Source organism: Ruditapes philippinarum, unplaced genomic scaffold (genome assembly GCF_026571515.1).
Source record: "Ruditapes philippinarum isolate M1 unplaced genomic scaffold, ASM2657151v2 ctg2716_1_1_1_1, whole genome shotgun sequence".
NCBI lineage: Eukaryota > Metazoa > Mollusca > Bivalvia > Venerida > Veneridae > Ruditapes > Ruditapes philippinarum.
In genome coordinates this window covers 53,802-77,596 of record NW_026863181.1, presented here as the reverse complement: position 1 = coordinate 77,596, position 23,795 = coordinate 53,802, and the positions used below count along the sequence as shown (strand labels likewise).

General features: G+C 34.7%; 1 protein-coding gene and 1 long non-coding RNA gene across 3 annotated transcripts; one reads left to right on the top strand and one right to left on the bottom strand.

Moving 5' to 3' along the window:
- Positions 1 to 499: 499 nt before the first annotated feature.
- LOC132721393 (isovaleryl-CoA dehydrogenase, mitochondrial-like) lies at positions 500 to 21,869 on the bottom strand. Of its 2 annotated transcripts, none has more exons than XM_060705693.1 (12): positions 21,700 to 21,869; positions 17,702 to 17,791; positions 17,139 to 17,190; positions 16,672 to 16,841; positions 15,991 to 16,084; positions 15,419 to 15,555; positions 14,353 to 14,449; positions 11,566 to 11,659; positions 7,502 to 7,583; positions 3,245 to 3,349; positions 2,322 to 2,394; positions 500 to 1,494 (listed from the first exon to the last, which is right to left on the bottom strand). In XM_060705693.1, the coding sequence occupies exons 1-12, from the start codon at positions 21,841 to 21,843 to the stop codon at positions 1,361 to 1,363; spliced, it is 1,272 nt and encodes a 423-aa protein (XP_060561676.1). In that variant the 5' UTR covers positions 21,844 to 21,869; the 3' UTR covers positions 500 to 1,360. The 2 variants fall into 2 exon arrangements, with proteins under 2 accessions (XP_060561676.1, XP_060561675.1); XM_060705692.1 differs by lacking the exon at positions 11,566 to 11,659 and adding an exon at positions 9,791 to 9,884 and having other exon boundaries at positions 909 to 1,494; positions 21,700 to 21,868.
- On the top strand, positions 19,267 to 20,174 carry LOC132721394 (uncharacterized). The gene is made up of 2 exons (XR_009624458.1): positions 19,267 to 19,651; positions 19,940 to 20,174. It is a non-coding gene; the product is annotated as an uncharacterized LOC132721394 (long non-coding RNA).
- Positions 21,870 to 23,795: the final 1,926 nt, after the last annotated feature.

Here is a 23,795-nt window from a genome sequence, read left to right as displayed (position 1 = left end):
TACACGTTCTATTTTGAAAATCTTGTCGTACAGATTTTTTGCAGATCTCCCACAATGACAAGTAACAGATAACCAAATTATCTCCTGATAATGGGTGTAATGAATGAAATTCCAGAACAATTGGGGCTAAAAGGTAAACATAGTAGTAAGATGGGGTAAAAATGATGTTGAAAAACTTTTCAGGAGACCCAAAGTTGTGTTATGTTTCGAATCCCCAAATTATTCCGAAAATGATTATGTCAAGGTTATTGAATTGTTCTCTAATTAGGGGAGGGGAGGTAGTTTCTAGGCGGCCAGATAGCTAGTCAGTAGAGGCCGCAGTACGTATTCCGAGGGTCCCAGGTTTGAGTCTCGGTCAGGCTTCACATTAAAAATATAATATATATATATTAAATGGAGGTGTTTCAATCATTACTCATGGCGAAAAAGTATTTAGTTGAGCTAAAGTATGTAAAGGGATCCTTTTTAGGGGAAACCTCAGATGATTCTTACAGTGTAGAATTACCGTCTGAATGCAAGTGTTGTATAGCTTTGAAAATTGTACATCTTATCTCTAATTAGTGCTGTACAACTAAATCCTGTTGAGGCCTTAAGTCAAAGAAAAATTGTAAATTTCACAAAATTCCAGTTTAAAACATAAGTAGCCTTCACGGGAAAAAATCCAACAAAAAAGCATTGTAATTGTTATTTCTTTTACAGAATTTGATGAACCCTGCATCACACATATAAACAAATCAATACTGCATGGTAACAAAATTTCAAAACCATTATTTTAGCAATTGTAAAATAAGCATTTAAAAAGACTTTTCAGTAACAAGTAGCAATAATAATACAGAAAACTATTCTTCAAACAAAAAGAAATTTTAATTGATACACTATTTTTCCTAAAAAAAATTCTGGATAATTTTATATTCAAAACAAGAACACAATACAAATTAAGTTATTATAATGTTTTTTTTTGTATAGACTTCATGTTCTTCATTCACCAAAAAAAGAATAGATTTATTTACACTACTTTTCAAACAAAATTTTATTTATTCTATATTTAAAAGAGAAGACCTCAACTTATTTTTTTTTTCTTTTTCACATACACATCAGTCATTTAGGGAAAGCATAAATATCATCAATTCATAAAGAAAATCAATTTACAGCACTGATTAACACTTTTCTCGCACAAAAATGTGTTCGTACATATACATGTATTTTATATATCAAAAGTCTCTGACTGATTAACATTTTATCACTAAATGGACAGAACATAGTTCAGAAAGCACTTTTTGTTTTCATTTTCACCAAAATGGACTTAATTTAGCACTGATTTGCTTTACACATTTTTCACAAAGTACTGACAGCACAAAGTTTATTTATAGTATGCATTGATTGCCCGTGCAATAACAAGTCTTCTGATTTCACTGGTCCCGGCTCCAATCTCGTACAGTTTAGCATCACGTAGAAATCTGCCAGTGGGGTAATCATTGATGTATCCATTTCCACCTATATTGGGATACAGAAAATAATACATTAAGCAAACTTAAAACTTTAGATAATTAGACTTGTCAAGGTTTACATTTTCTGGCCAGTTTGTTAAGAATCATATTTTGGGATATCAAGTTGAAAATTGTTTAGGAAATAGACATCAATTTTGAGTGCCTTGTTGTAGAATAATGTATGAATCATTTTCAAATGTGCACGAATATTATCACAAAGCATTTTGAAAGATAAACCTGCAAGAAAAACGAGTATCTATTTCCATTACAAAAGAAAATTGATAAAAAATTGGTAGAATAAATTCCCTGACATCAATTGGTAAACTGATGTCATATCTGACAGCACATGCCATGCATAATTTGTGTAATAATGTCCTCAACTGTTTTTATAGGAGAATAATGTGGAGCGCGTGAGAATAATCAGTATAGAGCCTGGCTGGACATCGTGGATTAGATGGTTCAAATATATGCTAATACTTGTATGTTTGCCATGAAAAATTTTACATTAGGAGTCCTGGGAGCATTACACTTTTTATAGGAGAATAATGTGGAGAGCGTGAGAATAATCAGTATAGAGCCTGGCCGGACATCATCGATTTGCAGGTTCAAATATATGCTAATACTTGTATGTTTGCCATGAAAAATTTTACATTAGGAGTCCTGGGAGCATTTCACTTTTCAAGTACATGTACTTGCCTTTATATAATTGATATATATTACACAATGCTGCTAACTTAAACTAACTAGTCACAATTCAGTATAAGACTGCTCTTTTTTGACACATGACATTAAAAATACTTAAAAAGACGCGGTCTTATAGTGTTTAGAATATACCTAGGATCTGTATAGCATCTAATGCCATCTGTGTAGCCGCCTCAGCCGTATACAGTATCACACCAGCACAGTCCTGTCAAACAAAACAAAAATTTAAAATGATAAATTTACACAAGTCATACTAAAATTTACCCAATTAATAATTAAAAACACAGATTATTGTCTATACAGTGAAGTATAACCACAGTTGATTCGAATTCGATTTAACTAAGATCACTTCAGACAAGTGTGAATACTTAACAAGTCTGTCCTGAACATGCTAAGTAAGTACTAGCACTTGCCTCTCTTTGTAACTGGTATTTTAAAGCGACCTTAGGCTTTTATTTTCTGTTAAAAACAATTCTTTGTTGTTTCAAACTAAGTATTTCAGTAATTTTATCTTGGAAAAGTGCATTATATCACTGTTAAGTCTTCTGAGAGCTATTTATAACGCATCGGTGACATTTGTTTCCAAAAATGGAATTCGATCAGTAAAGGCAAATACCACTTATCATGGGGTTTCCTTATTATGAATTTTATTGTTGGCAAATTTCACTGTACAAGGTACATACATCTTAATTCTTTTGATGAAACAATTTATTTAAAAATAAACATATTTAATCTTGAGAAAAGCTGAAGGCCGCTTTAAGAAGTTTCAGTATCAAAAATCTAACATAACCGGTACTTAGCTACTAGTATGAAGTGTGATTAGGCTGAATTGACGCACAGGCTAGGATTGTCTTACTACAATATAGGTAAATTATCAGTGTTGATAACATTCACACAGATAATTGTTCATCTTTAACATTTCATTCAGTACTGTTTCATTATTTGTTTTGCCTACAGAAAATATAATACTCATACAAACTTCATAATGAAATTAAAACCATGTTTTACTTCTGTATAAATGTCAATAAATTGGAGATTGTATCATCAACACTTACATTAGGATTGATATGACCTTTGTCCAGTGACCTTGCAACATTATAAACATAGGATCTACTTGCACTTAATGTTGTATACATGTCTGCTAACTTAGCCTGGATCATCTGAAATAATAACAATAGTAATATGTCAGGTAGCATTCTGTTGAGAGAAATATGTCGGGCAACGAAGTTAACTTTTAACTAACCTGCCTACTGACCAACAAATACTTCTTCAATCAATAACTACAAACAAGTGTTTCGTAAAGAATATTTGAATAAATTATTTTCAGTTCATTTCAAGATAGTAAAACAGAGATAAATTTGACAAGTGACAATTTTAAAGCTTTCCATAAGACAAGTTGCCAGCCAACGGACCTTTCCAGTGTTTACAGTGTTATGTAAATTGGCTAACTTGTTATCCAAATGCTACTCTGAGATAATACATAGTCACTGGTTGACCTGGTTTGCAAAAAAGAACACATGGTTATGTTTGTGATACTGTTTGTGAGCAGTTGACCTAGCAATGAATGGAAAAGGTGTGGCTAACTGTTCCACTATGAACAAGAGCGATCAGTGATCACATGGGCCAATTTCATGTTGGGACAAGTTTTGTGACAGACGGACAGACAGACGGACAGTGCACAACTAGACTTGGTACTGATCATTCCTGTAAAATTTGGATAAAATTGCACCAGTAGTTTATGAGGAGTAGTCCGGACAAGCTTTTGTGTATCTGTCAACACACAGAAAAAAACACCTTTTTATCAAAGGGCCATAACTCGGCCAAAAATCATTCAACCGGAAAACCCGTGCAATATGTGCCATGACTTGAGCTACAGATCAATCCTGTAAAGTTTCATTGAAATTGCATTAGTGGTATAAGAGAAGTAGTCCGGACAAACTTTAAAAATAAAAATTATTAAAGGGCCATAACTCTGACAAAAATCATTGAACCGGAAAATGCTGACAATATGCATAACTAGACTTGGTACTGATCATTCCTGTAAAGTTTGGATGAAATTGCACCAGTAGTTTATGAGGAGTAGTCCGGACAAGCTTTTGTGTATCTGGCAACACACAGAAAAAAACACCTTTTTATCAAAGGGCATATCTCGGCAAAAATCATTCAACCGGAAAATCCGTGCAATATGCGCAAGGGCTTGAGCTACAGATCAATCCTGTAAAGTTTCATTGAAATTGCATTAGTGGAATAAGAGAAGTAGTCCTGACAAACTTTAAAATTAAAAATTATTAAAGGGCCATAACTCTGACAAAAATCATTGAACATGAAAATGCTGACAATATGCACAATTAGACTTGGTACTGATCATTCCTGTAAAGTTTGGATGAAATTGCACTAGTAGTTTATGAGGAGTAGTCCGGACAAGCTTTTGTGTATCTGGCAACACACAGAAAAAAACACCTTTTTAGCAAAGGGCCATAACTTGGCCAAAAATCATTCAACCGGAAAATCCGTGCAATATGCGCAAGGACTTGAGCTACAGATCAATCCTGTAAAGTTTCATTGAAATTGCATTAGTGGTATAAGAGAAGTAGTCCGGACAAACTTTAAAAATAAAAATTATTAAAGGGCCATAACTCTGACAACAAGAACCGGTTGAACCGGGTGATGCTCCCCGAGAAGGTTCTGGACACAGGAAAGTATAAAAAAAAATGAACAAAGGGCAAAAACTCCAAAATTAGGCAAAGCGGAGTTATGTTTTTTTGCACTGCACTTCTATTCAATGAGATCTATCTATCTATCTATAAAGTTTCCTGATGATATCAGAGTTATGTCCCAGGTAAAAGTCAAAGTGTAAAAATGAACAAAGGGCAATAACTCCAAAATTAGACCAGGCTTTGTTTAGGTTCTTTAAGCATAGCAGTTCTATCCAATTATATCTAGCTACCTACAAAGTTTCATGTTGATATCTCTAATAGTTTTAAAGTAATGTCCAGGTCAAAAGTCAAAAAGTAAAAATAAACAAAGGGCAATTACTTCAAAATAAGGCAAGGCAGAGTAATGATTCTTAAGCACTGCACTTCCACCCAGTGAGACCTATCTGTCTACAAAGATTCATGTTGATATCTCTTATAAATTTAGAGTAATGTCCCAGACAAAGTTCAAAGTGTCAAAATGAACAAAGGGCAATAACTCCAAAAGTAGGCAAGACAGTGTTACAGTTCTTGTGCACTGCAAACTTACTCAATGAGATCTATCTACCTACAAAGTTTTATGTTGATATCTCTTATACATTAAGAGTTATGTCCCGGACAAAGTTCAAAGTGTAAAAATAAACAAAGGGGGATAATTCAAAAATTAGGCAAGACAGAGTTAAGGTTCTTGTTCACTGCACACCTACTCAATGAGATCTATCTACCTACAAAGTTTCATGTTGATACCTCTTATACTTTTAGAGTTATGTCCCGGACAAAGTTCAAAGTGTAAAATAAACAAAGGGGGATAATTCAAAAATTAGACAAGGCAGAGTTACGTTTTTTGTGCACTGCACACCTACTCAATGAGATCTATCTACCTACAAAGTTTCATGTTGATACCTCTTATACTTTTAGAGTTATGTCCCGGACAAAGTTCAAAGTGTAAAATAAACAAAGGGGAATAATTCAAAAATCATGCAAGGCAGAGTTATGGTTCTTGTGCACTGCACACTTACTCAATGAGATCTATCTACCTACAAAGTTTCATGTTGATACCTCTTATACTTTTAGAGTTATGTCCCGGACAAAAGTTCAAAGTGTAAAATAAACAAACGGAGATAATTCAAAAATTAGGCAAGGCAGAGTTACGGTTCTTGTGCACTGCACACCTACTCAATGAGATCTATCTACCTACAAAGTTTCATGTTGATACCTCTTATACTTTTAGAGTAATGTCCCGGACAAAGTTCAAAGTGTAAAATAAACAAAGGGGAATAATTCACAAATTAGGCAAGGCAGAGTTACGGTTCTTGTGCACTGCACACCTACTCAATGAGATCTATCTACCTACAAAGTTTCATGTTAATACCTCTTATACTTTTAGAGTTATGTCCCGGACAAAGTTCAAAGTGTAAAATAAACAAAGGGGGATAATTCAAAAATTAGGCAAGGCAGAGTTACGGTTCTTGTGCACTGCACACCTACTCAATGAGATCTATCTACCTACAAAGTTTCATGTTGATACCTCTTGTTGTTTCAAAGTTATGTCCCGGACAAGAAAAGGGGACGGACGGACGGACGGAAAGACGGATGGACGGACGGACGGACAAGGCGGCCACTATATGCTCCCCCGAAATTTTTTCGGGGAGCATAAAAAATCATTGAACCAGAAAATGCTGACAATATGCACAACTAGACTTGGTACTGATCATTCCTGTAAAGTTTGGATGAAATTGCACCAGTAGTTTATGAGGAGTAGTCCGGACAAGTTTTGTGACGGATGGACAGACGGATGTACCAATTTTTCAGGTTTATGAGCTATTTCTATTGTTCTTTTCTTTTGTTTCCTTGTGGGCTAACTATTGTTTCCTTATGAGCTAACTATTATTTACGGAATGAAGTCCTTTGTTCTCTTTTGTCCCAGTTTACCGTTAGTTAGCTCATATACTTAAACTATTTGTGCGGACAGACGACGGAGAAGTGATCCCTATATGTTGCCACTACTCCGTAGAGGCGACACAAAAAACGGACAGGTTGATTATCTGGTATTGCTAGTTACTGTTACATAAAATAAAGAATCCCCTTCCAGCGCCCTCTCTCATTTTCACTGGCTACTTTAAAATTTATAAAGAAATAAATTTCATTTGTATTTTTCAACATATAACATTGGACAATACCTGAAGATTTGTCATTTATAAAACAGGTTTACTGTTATATTACAATGTTATTATATTTGTTATGCTTATGGTCAGCAAGCATTATAGTTCATACAGAAGTAATTTCAGTTAGTTTGTATATGAAGCTACAAGCTTATAGGACAAAAAAAAATCAGTTCCTGGAACAAACCAGTACTATGCAAAGGGTTTTGAGTTTCTTCCTGAAGGAAACAATGGTTTACCGAACCTAAATAGAATTGTGTATCACTTTATATACATATGTGTATGATATGGGTGCAAGTTGAAAATATCAGAAAGCATGAAAACCCTGAATTTTGTATTATTTCAATTTTTTTTATATAGAAATAGGGATACTTCAAGAGAAGAAAAAAACTGATATTCAGGCAAATGCCTGAAAATTTGCACCATTATATACATAATTTACCGTTTGAAATCTTACCTGAAAATGCCCAATTTTCTCACCAAAGCATTCTCTCTCATGAGCATATTTGAAGGCAACATCACAGCATGCTTGCATTATTCTGTAATTAAAAATAAAAATAAAAATTATTTTACAGAACATACATTTTACAAACAAAGTGATTAAAAAGACCAGACTAGTTTTTTTTCAATACTAAATGAAAAATTAGATTTTAATGCAAATATCAAAAGTAAAGTTTAACTAAATTAAAAGCAACTCCATCATTAAACTGCAAGTTCTTAATTAAACTTATGTCACAAATAAGTAAATACTGGTATGTAGCTACAAGTTGCAAATTCAACAAGAGCTGTCGGTAGGACAACAACGCTCGACTATTCTTAGTGCTTGATAGTAAAAAAAATGCTTGATACAGTTACCTCCTCCTGTTTACAGGTTGGGGTCATGATGGTGAACAAGTGTGCAAAGTTTCAAAGCCATATGTCAATGGACTTTGAAAATATTTGAACTATTACAAAAACTTTAACGTAAATTCTAAGTCGAAAAAGGGGCTTAATTCTGTCAAAAATGCTTGATAGAGTTACCTCCTACTGTTTACAGATTGGGGTCATGATGTTGAACAAGTGTGCAAAGTTTCAAAGCCATATGTCAATGGACTTTGAAAATATTTTGAACTATTACAAAAACTTTAACATAAGTGGTTACGCCGACGCTAACGCTCGGGTGACTGCAATAGCTCTACTTATTCTTATCGAATAGTCGAGCTAATAAGTAACTTCATTTGGGAGGGAAAAAACTGAATTTTGTACATGAATCATGTTTTTTAGAATTTGCTGCAGAAGCAGTAACATATTTTTTAAAGAATTTTCAGATACATGATAATACTTAAGAATGCATTGGACACTTGCCAAGCTAAATATCTTATAAATATAATATGGACTTGCCCATCTTTAAATCCAGACAAACCAATTCTTTTTTTTAGGGAGATATCAAAATATGTACTGAATTATTTATCATAACCAACAGTGCAGACCAATTGATTAGACAGCTGATCATTATCATAGCATGATGGAATTTGTTCCTGCCAGCAGATTAAGGGTCAAAATAATGTCCTTATATTGCATTAACACAAAATATTTTTAGGTAGAGAAATAAGATATCAACTTTGAGAGTCTTGTCTCAGAGTCTTGTCTCAGATTAGGGAATGGTTTCAATTCAAATGTGCGGGAAATAAAAATTCAAAATTTCCCAGTCTAAACCCTTTTTCTGCACTAGGGGAAATAAAAATTTGGTGCTAGGGGGAATTTGGGGTTACTATTTTTGAGTCACATTTTAAAACAGGGACACGGAAAGCCTAAATTGCCAAAGGCTTGTTCTTTAAATAATGAAAAACACAAAATCACATATGGGAAAGCAATATTTCAATTAAAAAGGGTTAACTGAAATTTTGAGAGGGGCCAGAAAAAAGCTATTTGAAAAAAGGGACAATAAAAAATTTTAAATTTTACAAAAATGAATTTAGGGTAAGTTTTGGGGAAAAATTTTTTTAAAGTTTTTAAAAAAAGTTTAAATTGAAATAAATTTGAATGATTGTTTTAAGATTTGGGTAAAAGCTGTAGGATTTGGGTTAAGGTTGATGGAATGGGGTTAAAATGCAGGAATTGGGTTACGGTTGCAAGATTTGGGTAGATATTTTAAGTATTGGGTAAAGGTTGCAGATAATGTAAGGGATATATGAACTTTATCTTTATGTTACTTTTTATCTTTTGACACTAAAATTGATGATAGAGATTTGGAAAAATTTATCTCAAATGGGATGATCACTTAAGAATAATGAAAACAAACTTTTTGCAGACTTGCTTTCACTGGGTCTGTTCATGATTAACAGTGATTTAAGCATACAGGATTTTTTCTCAGCACTTTGGGAACATGACCCAATCCTTAGAATTGGGAATTTTTATGTTTCAGACAAATTGGGAAAAACTGACCAAAATACTTGTATACATAAAATAAGAGAAAGAAATCAAATATTAATCTCCTTTTTTTTACTTATAAGCATTTACAATTTGGAATGCAAGTTGACAATTTTCACAGCACAGTTCCCATTGGCAATCCCAAACATAATTGCCATGTTCCAAAAAATACCGGGAAAAATAAGGGGATAATAATTCATTAATTGTATTAGCTTTTGATAATGAAACTCTTTTTGCCTATCTGCTTAGTAATTATTTATTAACCACCCCATGATTGTTATACAAAAAACTATGATTGATTCTCGCCCACTTCAAGCCATGTCATGCACACACTTACCCTAATGGTCCGCTGAAAAGAATGCATCTTTCTATGTCAAGACCACTCATCAACACATAAACTCCTCTGTTCATGTCCCCCAGCATATGATCAGCTGACAGAAATAGGTAAAATACGAGGATTAAAAGGAAAGACATCAACAGTACGAGCGTGAAATATCAAAATGTTTTATCACAGTAGAGAGTCCATATTTATTTAAGTACCTGCCCCATCCCAACAAAATTTATATATACAATGTATAAGAGCTATGACTCCTCTAGATAGTTCACTTTCGTACATTTGCAATTAATAACCTATTACATTGTATTTGCTTATTTTCAACACCAATTCATTAATTCTAACAGTGTTATGTAACAATTAGGGCACATAGTTGCATAACAAATGCTCTTGGATTCTGTATCAGAACAAACCAGATTTACATCAGCAACCTGTCATGTCTCCTTCAATGTGCACAAATATTTGCATAAAAATAAAGTTGTTAACCAAACTGCCATAGGGAAAAAGGTTCATAGAACTAACATTGACACTTTAACTCCTGAGTTCAGAAATAATGCTTCATCAACTACCCTTCCAAATACTGAAGAAAATATCAACACCCCCACTCCCACCGCCCCCGCCTGTAATAAATGAAGTTTATGTAAATGCTGCTGAAAAAATCTCAAAAGAAACACAATCGTATTTAAATAACCATTGATATTTCACATTTCCTTTACTCTGTACCTTGATGTAAGAGGGTTATATAGCACATAAATTATGCTGCAGTTTTTCTAGCATGTGCAAGGCAAATAGGGATATCTTTACATACTATATTTCTAATTATATAATGTCAAACAAACCAAATTAATATAACTTCCATGCTTAAATCATTGAATGCTAGCAGCAATATGGACAAACTAAAGCCACCAGTATACAGATATTCCAGTCTGCATTACCCATGCAGTGTTATCAGACTATACTGTTGACTTCCCAAAGTTTAGCATTATCAGAGACTTATAATATTAGGGTTAAAAAGCTTTAAAATTAGAGCATTTTCTTATCTAGATCTGCAATCTGCGCGAGATTCATTGGCCCTTGAAGTTGGCCGATTTCCGCCATCTTGTTTTATATAATCATATGTGTTTACATTTTCATCCATAACAGTAATAATTTACATCTGCTTAATCTTTAGGTTATTTAATATTTTGCAAATACCTTTTCTTTACTTCTTTTGATACCGTAACACATATCCAACAAGACCGCAACTACAAAAGATACAGCGGAACATGGTCTTGGAAAATCTCACGAAAAATGTGAAATTGCGGGATTATTAATCCCTTTAAAATAACAATGAACACTTCCGAAATTCAAAGCAGGGCAAGTCCAGTACCAAAATTTTGCTGTGAAAGCGTTACATGACAGGAATATTTCTATCTAGCTTCTACATACAGAACATGAGCATTACACATAACAGAGGAGTAAAATATAAAGCAAGAGTTGTCCACCCTGATCTTGTGAGGCCATGAACTATTGATTTTAGAATTAAGCACCTTACATTCAGCCACAAAAGAAACACAAAAGGCTATTGTAGCTATAGTTTTTATGAGGATAATATCATAAAAGCACCAATTACTAGAATACTTTTATTTAGGTACATTTTGAATAAGGGTTAAACTTCACTTGCATTTTCTTATATTATAAGTTAGGGTTAGACAAAATACTTATAATATATATTTTGTGTAAGGAATTTTTAAGTAAAAAGGCATAAAACAGTCTTGTTAATTGAGAATACTGCTCACCCTAACGGTCCAGACGCCCCAAGCCCTCGCTCTAAGTCTAGTCCTGACATTAAAACATAAACCCCACGCCCTTCACCTCCCAATACTTGCTCAACTGTAAAAATAATTAAAATCGCCTTTTGAGATAAATACATCAAGAGTAAGAAGGATTAAATTGATTGTTGTTTGACATAGCTCAAGTATATATTTTAGATAATAGACATAGAGGATATTGAATGAGTGTAGGTTTAATACTAAATTTATTGAACGAGTTGAATGAAATCATATTATGCGAGCCTCTGGCGAGCATAATATTGTTTTATTCAACTCGTTCAATAAATTTAGTATTGAATCTACACAAATATAATATTCTATTTATCACATATATAAAATAAGAACGTTAAACTGTGAATAAGTCATTTTTATTTGATGCGCCTATAGTGTAACGCTAACATTAGCGGGCTATAACGCTATTTATCACATAAACCGCGGCGCAGGAGTGTAATAAAGCCATTTAATAAAATCGATATTACACTAGACGATATTACACTAGTGTAATAACACTTTGACGTCACGTCCTTTGCGCTATAAATATAGCGCTAAAGCGAGCTAATGTTAGCGTTACATTGTAGGCGCGTCAAAGAAAAATGACTCTTGATAACAGTTTACCGTTCTTATTTTATATATGTGATAAATAGAATATTATATTCGTGTAGATTCAATACTAAATTTATTGAACTCGTTGAATAAAACAATATTATGCTCGCCAGAGGCTCGCATAATATGATTTTATTCAACTCGTTCAATAAATTTAGTATTAAACCTACACTCATTCAATATCCTCTATGTTTATAATGCAAATGACGTCACGTCAAAGTGTTATTACACTAGTGTAATATCGTCTAGTGTAATATCGTTTTTATTAAATGGCTTTATTACACTCCTGAGCCGCGGTTTATGTGATAAAAACTTGTACATGATAAGGGCTGCCAATATCTAAGGGTACATCGAAGGAACTAATTTTTAATTGTAAAGGAACCAATTTCTTGCCATGACACAAATTTTTGTGTATCAAGATAAATAAATATTTCAGTGTAATTTTTTGGTTTCATGACAAGAAAAAGGTAATTCATGTACAAATCTGCAGTCTGCTGTGTAAAGCTCACCCTACTGCCATAACTGCTACTATAACCCTCTCAATATCAAGGCCAGACATCAACACATATACACCGCGATTCTCACAACCTAACACCTGACTAACTGCCATGTTAAAATTAAAACAAACAATAAATTAATTCTGGTAATTATAACAAACAAAAAGAGCTGTCGGTAGGACAGCAACGCTCGACTATTCTTAGTGCTTGATAGTAAAAAAAATGCTTGATAGAGTTACCTCCTCCTGTTTACAGGTTGGGGTCATGATGGTGAACAAGTGTGCAAAGTTTCAAAGCCATATGTCAATGGACTTTGAAAATATTTGAACTATTACAAAAACTTTAACATAAATTCTTAGTCGAAAAAGGGGCATAATTCTGTCAAAATGCTTGATAGAGTTACCTCCTCCTGTTTACAGGTTGGGGTCATGATGGTGAACAAGTGTGCAAAGTTTCAAAGCCATATGTCAATGGACTTTGAAAATATTTGAACTATTACAAAAACTTTAACGTAAATTCTAAGTCGAAAAAGGGGCATAATTCTGTCAAAATGCTTGATAGAGTTACCTCCTCCTATTTCCAGGTTGGGGTCATGATGGTGAACAAGTGTGTAAAGTTTCAAAGCCATATGTCAATGGACTTTGAAAATATTTGAACTATTACAAAAACTTTAACGTAAATTCTAAGTCGAAAAAGAGGCATAATTCTGTCAAAATGCTTGATAGAGTTACCTCCTCCTGTGTACAGGTTGGGGTCATGATGGTGAACAAGTGTGCAAAGTTTCAAAGCCATATGTCTATGGACTTTGAAAATATTTGAACTATTACAAAAACTTTAACATAAGTGGTTACGCCGACGCCGACGCTCGGGTGACTGCAATAGCTCTACTTATTCTTATCGAATAGTCGAGCTAAAAATTCTTCTTTTATCCTGCTACTGTCTATATCACATGTATCAGCTGGATAAAGCTTTGCCAGGTAAAACTATCTCTCTCCAGTCATTATACGTCACACGGTAAGCGGCAAAAAAATTCAGGTAGAAGCTTTTTTATCGGTAATAAATGTAAGACCAAAATCGTTTAAATAATAATAAACCAACATAATAAAAGTTGATAAAAGCAGGATAAATAGAATACATGGTTGATGATGGGATAGGAGAAAGTTTATCAGGTTTGTTGCATAAGTGAATCTTGGCTAGTAAAAACACGCTAAGATACATTTTCTTGCTCACTGGATAAACATTCTCCATCCCGACATCAACTTTCTATTCTCTATTTTCATAAGCCATACTGCCAATGTTTGGATCATTACACAAGTAGTCATGTGTCCTATATAAGCAACTGTCACTCCTTGCAACATTTCAGATACAAGAGGGTACCTGCGACTAAGGTTAGAACCACTGACCTTCTGTTAGCTTGCAAGATAACTTCCAAGCATAAAAAAGATAACAGCAGGGAGAGTCAAGTTTCTCATACTTGCCTGTGATCCCATAAACACTTAAACTCTTCTAAACATTGTATCTTAGAACTTCAATAGTAGAAGAAATGTTCATCATGTCTTGACAATTCTGTCAAAGCCATCTTCTCAAGGTTATAAATAGACACACGGCACTACATTTCCTTTATATAACCCCTGAGTATATACGGCCATCTTACCTGGAACTTTGCAGTCCTCAAATATCAACTCAGAAGTGTTTGAGCCCCGCATACCAAGTTTATCTAGCTTAATACCCGTACTGAATCCTGCCATATCCTATAATAAATCAGTCCAGTGACAAGGTTTATGTATCAGTATTACAAGTTTAGCAATACATGTCATGTTCATAATAATGTAGGACAATTTCATATCAACAGGTTAAAAGAAGAATGGAGTTCTTGAATATTTCTAGCTTCTTGAAAATTTGTTCGTTTTTATTTTTCCTTATTTCTTAAAACAGTACCGTTGCATAGGTAGAAGTTAACATTGTTGCCCCATCCTCCCCTTTGGAAGGTTTGAATTTAGAATTATAAAGTTCTAAAGAAAAAGAGAGATCTGAACAGCATTAAAAACATAAATTTCAGGAAAATACCGGTGGCTGAATAACTTTTACCAACGTAATTGTCTCTTTTCCAATATTCTCAATGTGTATTATGTTAATTTCATACTCTTTTATAAAGTTACACTTTGACTGTTTACAGTAACTTATTCAGCCACCATGACAGAGCCAGCCTAACCTCAAAGTCAGTAAAATGTGACCAGATATAAGCCTCTTGGCTGCCACGTATTGGTATGTTTAAAACATTAATAAACAGAGCTTGACTCATTCGAAGAACATGTAATTCCACTACATAAGTTATTTCTGTTCATTTTCTTTATTCAGTATAAAGCCATATACTGTATTAAACTGATGAACTCTTAGCAACATCCCGGCTTTACCATAGGAATGAAGACACAATGTATTTCAGACAATGGTGGGCATACTAGCAATATAGCTTCCCAACACAAAATAATTCAACAGGATTCAAACCTTAGCTGCGAGAAACAAGTATTTCATAGTTGTTAAACTGTACAAATAAGCCACTATAAAGGATACCAGAAAAGGCAAAACAAGCTTAGTTTGTGTAGAGACATAAATAAATAGCAACTGTCCTATTACGGAGTATCAAAATAAACACCACTGAAGACCACTTCAGATAAAGCATGCTGTATATCTATTATAACATATTTCAGCCAAGTTCCTACCTTTTCTATAAGAAATGCTGTTATACCATGCTGTGGTTTATCAGCATTAAAATCTGTTTTAGCATACACAACCAGAACATCGGCATCTGGACCATTTGTTATCCAAAATTTACTGCCATTTAATACATAATAATCTCCTGTAAAATAGTTAAATATTAAGATATAGTCAAAGCATCCATGTAGTTGTTTATTCTATTCAGTAAGATAACCTGTAACTCCTTCACTCTGACAGTCTGGCCTTCACTCTGACAAACCTTGATATCTCAAATGGACTGTCCCATCTCTCACTCAGCACAGAACGATTTATCATTTTTAGGAAAATTTCTAAATATACCTGTATACAGATTGAATAGCCAACAATGCTGACCATGATCTTATAGCACTTATGTTCTGACTGATTTTGGACTTCACTGTTTGTATGGGTAGAATCTGTTGCTGCAAGCATGGTTAAAGTAGTGTCCTTATATTGCACCAAAACACACAATCTTTTTGGTTTAGATTAAAAGATAACAACTTTAAAAGGAGAGAGTTGTTGTAGAATAACTAATAACTATCTACCTGTCATAATTTACCTTGTTTATCAGCACGTAGTTTCATGGAAACAACATCTGACCCTGCATTCGGCTCACTCATGGCCAAAGCTCCAACTTTATCACCTGATATCAGCTAATCATGTTTGGGAAATGAAAATAGAATCAATTCAATACATATGAGCAGCGTCACGACAGAACCAACATAGTGGGTTTGCGACCAGCATGGATCCAGACCAGCCTGCGCATCCGCACAGTCTGATCAGGATCCATGCTGTTCGCTGTCAGTTTATCCACATGTAATAGAGTTGGTAAGCAAACAGCATGGATCCTGATCAGACTGTGCTGATGCGCAGGCTGGTCTGGATCCATGCTGGTCGCAAACCCACTATGTTGGTTTTGTCGTGACGCGGCTCAATTATCATTTTCATAGTCTGAATTTGATTTCTGAGAAATTATGTGAGCAAATATGAATTTTTATTCTTAAAATAGTTTACTTAAGGGTTTTTTTTTTAAAAAGAAAGAAAAAAAAAGAAAATTAAAATAGAAAAGTTTCTTTAAAGCCATAAAAATGTCCCCAATGTTGAAACAAAATAACTGGCAAATTATTTTGAGATCAAGTCTGTATCCAGATGACAAACAAATTCATTAAACAGGACCAAGGCATTAAAACAATATATTAAAAGAAAGACAAAAGAAAAGATATATAAGAAGACTACATACATCAGGTAAGTATTTTAATCTTTGTTCTTCACTTCCATTCCTGACTATCTGGTTAAGACAAAGATTAGAATGGGCACCGTAACTGAGGGCAATACTGGCAGACGCACGTGACATTTCCTCCATGATTAAACAATGCTCAACATAACCCATTCCTGATCCGCCATATTGTTCTGAAGAAAAAAAACTACATTATTGTATCAACATAATTATGAATCTGTATTCCTGCTTTAAGTCACAACTTTCCACAGGCAAATTGGCAAGATGCCAGTGGATATTGCAAGTAGATTTTTTAGTAAATTCGCAAACTGTTGCAGTTACTTGGAAAAAAAAACTGACCATACCTCGCTACGCATTATTTCACTCATGAATGGCACATACATAGAGTTGCAAACCTTCCATAGACAAGCTGTAGGATTGCACACTCATTTTAGGATTAAAACTTACAACATAAGGTTATAATACAGTACCTGGAGCTGTAATTCCATGTAAACCCAGTTCACCACACTTCTTCCAAAAGTCCTGAAAATGTTATATTGTTTTCTTTAAATTCTAACAAATACTAAAAATAATGAAACATAGTTGCATTAAGGAGTAATGTCATATGACAGGTGAATATCAAATATTGCTTTTACTGTTAAGTAGTTACAATAAACTTCTTAAACTGCTTGCAGTAGACCTAGATAAGAACTGCAAATAATGATTTCTTTGTCCATTTTTTTAAATCAATAACCAATTTTTATAAATATTATAACTTTAAAAAGGGGGTCACTTCTTAAAATCTTGAATACCGGTAACCTCCCTTGTATTGCAACTGACACTGCCTTGTCATGATTATCAAGTATTGCAAGTTTCAAGATGATAGCTTTGATAATTTTGAAATCACCCTACTAATGGTAAGTAATCTGACAAAAACTTAAAAAGGGCCATTACTCCAAAAAAAGAATAATGCCCCTTGTCTTTCAACCAAGTTTTCCAAGATTCATGTTGATAAATATTCTAAATGCTACTTAATGTGAACTATAAATCTTACCTTCATATCAGGAAAAGAATTTAATTGATCAATTTCATCAGCTTTTGGTGCCAATTCCTTCTGTGTAAATTGGAAAACTGCTTCTCTTAACTGAAATATACAAGTACAAGAAGATGTTTCTCAGACACACATGCACCCAGAAGCACAAAGCCTGGCATCACAGACAATTAACAATGAGGCTTGCTGACATCATGAACACTGAAAATGTTGATAAAGTGTCAAGAGTTTTGGTACTGGTCATTAAATTCATTAACAGTCAACTCTATTTGTACAATGTAGAAAGTGAAAATATTCAAGCTGCAGAAAAGAGATAACCTACTCTGTATATTTAGAAAAGGGACAATACTTTATTTTTCACAAATTTGTGACTATTAAATTTTGCTAAGGTCAATAAATTCAATACTTGTCTGCTATTTGTAGAAGCTGACAACAACTCACAATGCCAAAAAGGATAGCCTAAATCAACTTACCGGTACTCATCAAATTCAAGTAAGGACTCGAGAAATTTGACAAATATTTAATTGACCATTTAATACTGCCATATTATGAAATTTAAAAATATACATGTTTAAACTTTTAGAATAAGGTTAATTGTACCTACTTAGGAAATGCATAAAATGAAGATACATTACTACAGTACGATAGAACATTGGTGCATCATGTATGTAAAATGTAAAAAGCCCATGGTTTTAAATTTGCAGATATTTGGGGGGAAAGTGGAAAATGAAATTAACATGGATAACTGGGGCAAAAAAGCCATTGGTTCATAGATAACTGAGCAAAATTAAAAACATCTGTTCAGGTAGAATTTTTAATTTTTTCTTCCATTTGATTTTATAAGCTAATTTTTGCCAATATTAGGTCATATTCAAAATTGACTAAAGTTGTTTTTTACCGAACTCAAAAATTTGCAATTGGAACAGTTGTGAAAAAGCAGTCATCATTGTAAAACAGGACCTTTTCCGGCTGTTTGGGAAGTTTGGCTCGTCACACACATTATGGAACTGAACATAGAAAACCACTTAGTTATGAGGCCTGATATGGGCACCGAAATTATAAATTATTTTGTAGTTCCCGTACATAAAAGGTAACCCATCATAATTATATGGTTTGTTATATCAGACCTATTTTTCAGTAATAAGTGTTACAGAGACCATTTTTCCAGAGTTAGGTAGATGTTATTCAGGATATAAAGCCATAAAATTATTTAATATAGTAATACAGGTCAAAATTCTGATAATGAAACAGGTTTATATAGCATTGTCTACTTATCTGTACACAGATAATCTTAGTGGAATACCCTTTAACAGGCCTCAATGCAAGTATTGTTGCACATGCGTTCAAGGATGGAATCCCCTAAAGTTAACAACGTCACACTTTGACAACGCATGGTGAAAGTGATTTGTTACAAAATATTTTTAAAGCGAATTTGAAGAGCTACTAGCTTGAAGGGCCTGCTAGCAAAGCAAGCTTTAAGTTAACATGAGTACCTACTAGATAGTGATGGTTTTGGAAACTTCCGTCCGAAGAACCGAATTGACACATCGCAACTATGCGAATTACAAGATCAGGGTTCCCGCTGTCGCTCGCCAATGGCGCCAAATGCGACAAAATATTAATTCTGGCGCATAAAATCTTTAATTTGCGAATTTAAGTGGCGCCAACGTAAGATAAAAGCATCCGACAACTAGTACACTTAAATGTCATAAGCGGCCGCGTCAATTACATAAGCGGCCCAAATGTGAAAGGTCACGCGCTATTAGTTTGTTTATCGGTACCGTATAATCAATTATGTCATCAATTGTGTGACACTTTGGGAACATGTGAAGATGAGAGTGGCAATTTGTTAATTGGAACAATTTACGACTTGGAGCACTGATAATTACATGTGTGGTCAACAGGTGTTAGTAGCGAACAGAGAAGTTAAAGATCGTCCGTGATGTTGTTTAGGTAAGTTGACTCAAATAATTACAGTTTGAATATTAAATCGGATGACAATTAAAAGAATAATTTCACTAATGATTGATCTAAAGCCACTGTTACTGCAATGTTAATATTTTCATATCTGATTGTAAAGGGCTGAAGTGTCTATTCATATGCAAACCCTATTAAAATAAACAATATTTTTCATTGTTAAAAATACTTAGTATCTATTTCATATTTTGTTCTCATTGATTTTAAGATGAAGTCAATTTATAGTAATGTTGTTTTTTTATTTTTATTATTTTGTATCTGTAGATCACCAGATTGTCGGGTAGAAGCTGGGAAAGATCTTGGCTCAGTCCAGCCTGTGAGAAGAACTGCTATACTGGCAAAACGGTGGAAAACAGGATGACTAACTTAACATGATGTTCTTGATTACATTTATGCTGTCATGTGTATTTATTTAAATAGAATTTGAAAACCACATAATAGTATGTCTATATTTTAGAAAATAAACATGTGCAGCTGTAATAAAATGAAATATTATAAATATATGTGTTTGTAATCATAATGATATATAACTGCTAGCATATCTTAGCAAATATAGGCATGTCTCCCTTGCAGAATTATTGGCTCCAACTTTGGAGCCATTGGCTCCAACTTTTTCTGATTGGCGAATTTGGTGGCGCAAACTATTTTTGACCCAGAGGGAACCCTGAAGATATCGATAAAAGCTGAGAAATTCTGATTGAAAACAGAAGCGTAGACTGGTGTCCTGCGCACTTTTATAGGAACCATAATAGGACAGGGAACCAGAATAACAGAAGCAGTGTATAAAATAGGGAATGACAATTTTAAAACGGAAAATGTGAAATAGAAATGAATAAATATTTAATACTTTTTCACAGTAAAAGTAAATCAAGTCGCTTGGAGGCTTTGCCTTTTTCAGACTTAAATTTTGTCTTGTTTATGCTTCTGCTTGATTTGATATCAATTTTTGAAGAATGCAAATAAAAATCAAGCGTTTAAACGAAAAATACCGGCACTGATTCTGTACTGGAACTGCTCGCATGCCAGTAGGAGTTATATAATTCAAATTTCAAGTCCCATCTATTTAGCTGTTCAATTGTTGTTTTAAGTGTTTGTTTTTTCAGCAAATGACTTAGATCAATTTAATTCATTCCAATAATAGCGAGCTCGATGCGCTGGCCCAAAGGGCCTGCTCGCAAAGCAAGCTTTACGGTAACGTGAGTACCTGTTAAGTGATGGTTTTGAAAACTTTCGTCCAAAGTACCAAATTGGACACATCGCAACTTTTCAAATTACAAGATAACGGTAAAAGCCAATGTACTTGGATTGAAAACAGAAGCGTAGACTGGTGTCCTGCGCATTTATATAGGAACCATAATAGGAAGGGCCCGAAGGGGGAACCAGAATAAACGGAAGCAGTGTATAAATACCAAATGACATTTTTAAAACGGAAAATGTAAAGTAAAAATGAAGGATTATTTTAAGCAATCTTACTGTAAAAGAAACGATTGCCTTTTTCATACGGGGAAGTCAAAGACCGGGCCCGCGAAGCAGGTCCGGGCTTTGGCTTGCCCGGCTATAGACTACATGTGAATATTTAAAATAAAATCAAATAAAAAGCAATTAAAAAATATATAGAATTCTATATGAAATTTTGAGTGTCAGTTCTAGTCGGGCGCCGCCATTTACAATGTAACTCAATGATAATAGGCAGCGCATTCCAATAACGGAACAAATCTCAACTTTTCGGATAAATGATAATCGTCGAGTGTTCCGAGTGAAAACGAAAGCGGTGCATGTAATACCGAATGACACCTTTAAAACGGAGAGAATGAAAGGAATTATTAACGACTTCCCCGTTCATAGGCTTTGCCTAATTTCATATTATTAACTGTTATACTAGAGTGGTTTAAAAAAAATGTAAGGTATATTTTCAAAAAAAGATATTGCATTGCAACTATTTCACGAGTCACGACCCCTGGCCCGAGTTTGACCTCTTTCACACTTATAAAACAAAATCAAAGTAAGTGTCATGCCACATTTACCTGTTTTTGTTCATCTGTAAGCCCAAACATATTATCATCGATAGGGAAATATGATGACAACCTTGTCTGATTCTGTATGCATGGTTTATTTCTTAAAATCGGTTTTGTCAACAAAACCCGAGAAAGTTTGCGGAGAGCAGCCATTTTGCTTACAACATTGAAAAAAGTTCAGGGAAATAAATGAAACCGAGGTCAGGCAATAAAGGCAAGAAGGAGAAGGTTGTTTACGGTTCTATTACCATTCAATTTCATATTTAAATGTGAATTAATTTATTTCTTATTGCAAGATGTTGACAAATTCTTTTTCATAACTTAAGCGGTCAAAATTATTCCCGCAAAATGTCAAAAGTTGAACACCACTAAATGGTCATGAATTCTTTTGTGGATTATAAATGTTAAAGAAAATATAGTTAAAATTGTATGCCTTAACATTTTGTAAATTTGTAAAACAAACTAAGGAATTAATACATCTATAATCTACAGCAATTCTTATAAAGAAGATATAAATTCATGGTATTCTTTAAAGATACGTAATATAGGCCCAACATATATGCCGTGTACGTACATGTACACATTTTTTGTTTTTGTTTCTCCCTGTGTTTGTTTGTTTATTTATTTTCTCCTTAAATTATAAGTTAAAATACATACATAGTAAACTTTGATAAATGTCTTGTTACTATCAGGCCAAAAGAGAAACTCAAAAGAAAGAACGACACGAATATTGGCGATACTTAGAAGACGTAATTGATGCCAATGATCCAGCTTCAGAACAACCATCAAAACAAAAAAAGTTCTGGAATTACATCAAATCGTTGAGAAGGGACAACTCCGGGGTTTCACCACTGAAAGACAAGGGCAAGTTACACGCAGAATCAATCGACAAAGCTAACATCCTAAACAACCAATACCAATCCGTTTTCACTAGGGAGGACAGATCCAGCATCCCAAATCCAGAGGGCGAACCACCCCCCACCATGCCTGATATAGAGATAACCAACAAGGGAGTGCTTACACTACTCAGGAAGCTCAACCCAAAGAAGGCAGCAGGCCCAGACATGATCTCTGCGCGCATCCTGAAGGAGATGGCTGAACAGTGTTTTAGTCATACCTGGTCGTCATCTACAAAAAGTGCCTTTCATCTGGTAGCATACATGTACATGAAGTGTGGATAACAGCCAACGTGACAGCCATATTTAAGAAAGGGGAACGCTTCAAATCCAGCAACTATAGACCGGTATCCCTCACCTGCATAGCCTGCAAGATGCTGAAGCACATCATCGTCAGCAACATAATGAATCATTTGGACAGCCACAAGATACTAACCGACAGCCAGCATGGATTTAGAAGAAGACGGAGCTGCGAAACCCAGCTACAAACGCTGACAGATGAGCTTACCAAGCCCATGGACCGGCGTAAACAACATGAGGACTTCAGCAAAGCGTTCGACCGCGTCCCACACATCCGCTTGCTAGCCAAGCTTCATCATTATGGCATCAGAAACCATACCCTGAAGTGGATTGAGGCATTTCTCACAGGCCACACTCAGCGCGTAGTTGTTGATGGAGCAACGTCCGACCCAGCACCCATTATCAGCGGAGTCCCCCAGGGAAGCGTGCTCGGACCCATACTCTTCCTGGTCTTCATCAACGACCTGCCACTTCATGTCACGTCCAAGGTCAGGCTCTTTGCTGACGACTGTGTGGTATACCTGGAACTCGCCATTGAAGAGGACTGCCACATTTTACAGGATGACCTGAAGAAGCTGGCATTATGGGAGAAACGCTGGGGCATGAGTTTCCACCCAGAGAAGTGCATCATAATCAGGGTCCACAGGAAGAGGAACCCCATCATATACCCGTACTCCTTGAAGGGCCACACATTCGAGATAGACTCGACAACCATGTACCTCGGGGTCCATATGTCTGGAAACCTCTCCTGGAACCAATATGTTGACAAGATTGTGAAGAAGGGCAACAGTACACTCGGCTTCCTTCGACGCAACCTGCGCATCAGCAACGAACAGGTCAAGAGCACAGCCTACATGTCACTCGTGCGACCAGGCCTTGAATATTGCTCCACCGTCTGGAACTCTTATA

Bases quoted from the DNA above. Each gene is read 5' to 3' on its own strand.
- LOC132721393 (XM_060705693.1), bottom strand. From the start codon at position 21,843: ATGGCTGCTCTCCGCAAACTTTCTCGGGTTTTGTTGACAAAACCGATT. The intron at 17,792-21,699 runs GTAAATGTGGCA...TGTATATTTCAG, and splicing joins TTACAGATGAACAAAAACAG to TTAAGAGAAGCAGTTTTCCA. The intron at 3,350-7,501 runs GTAAGATTTCAA...TTATTATTTCAG, and splicing joins AGAAAATTGGGCATTTTCAG to ATGATCCAGGCTAAGTTAGC.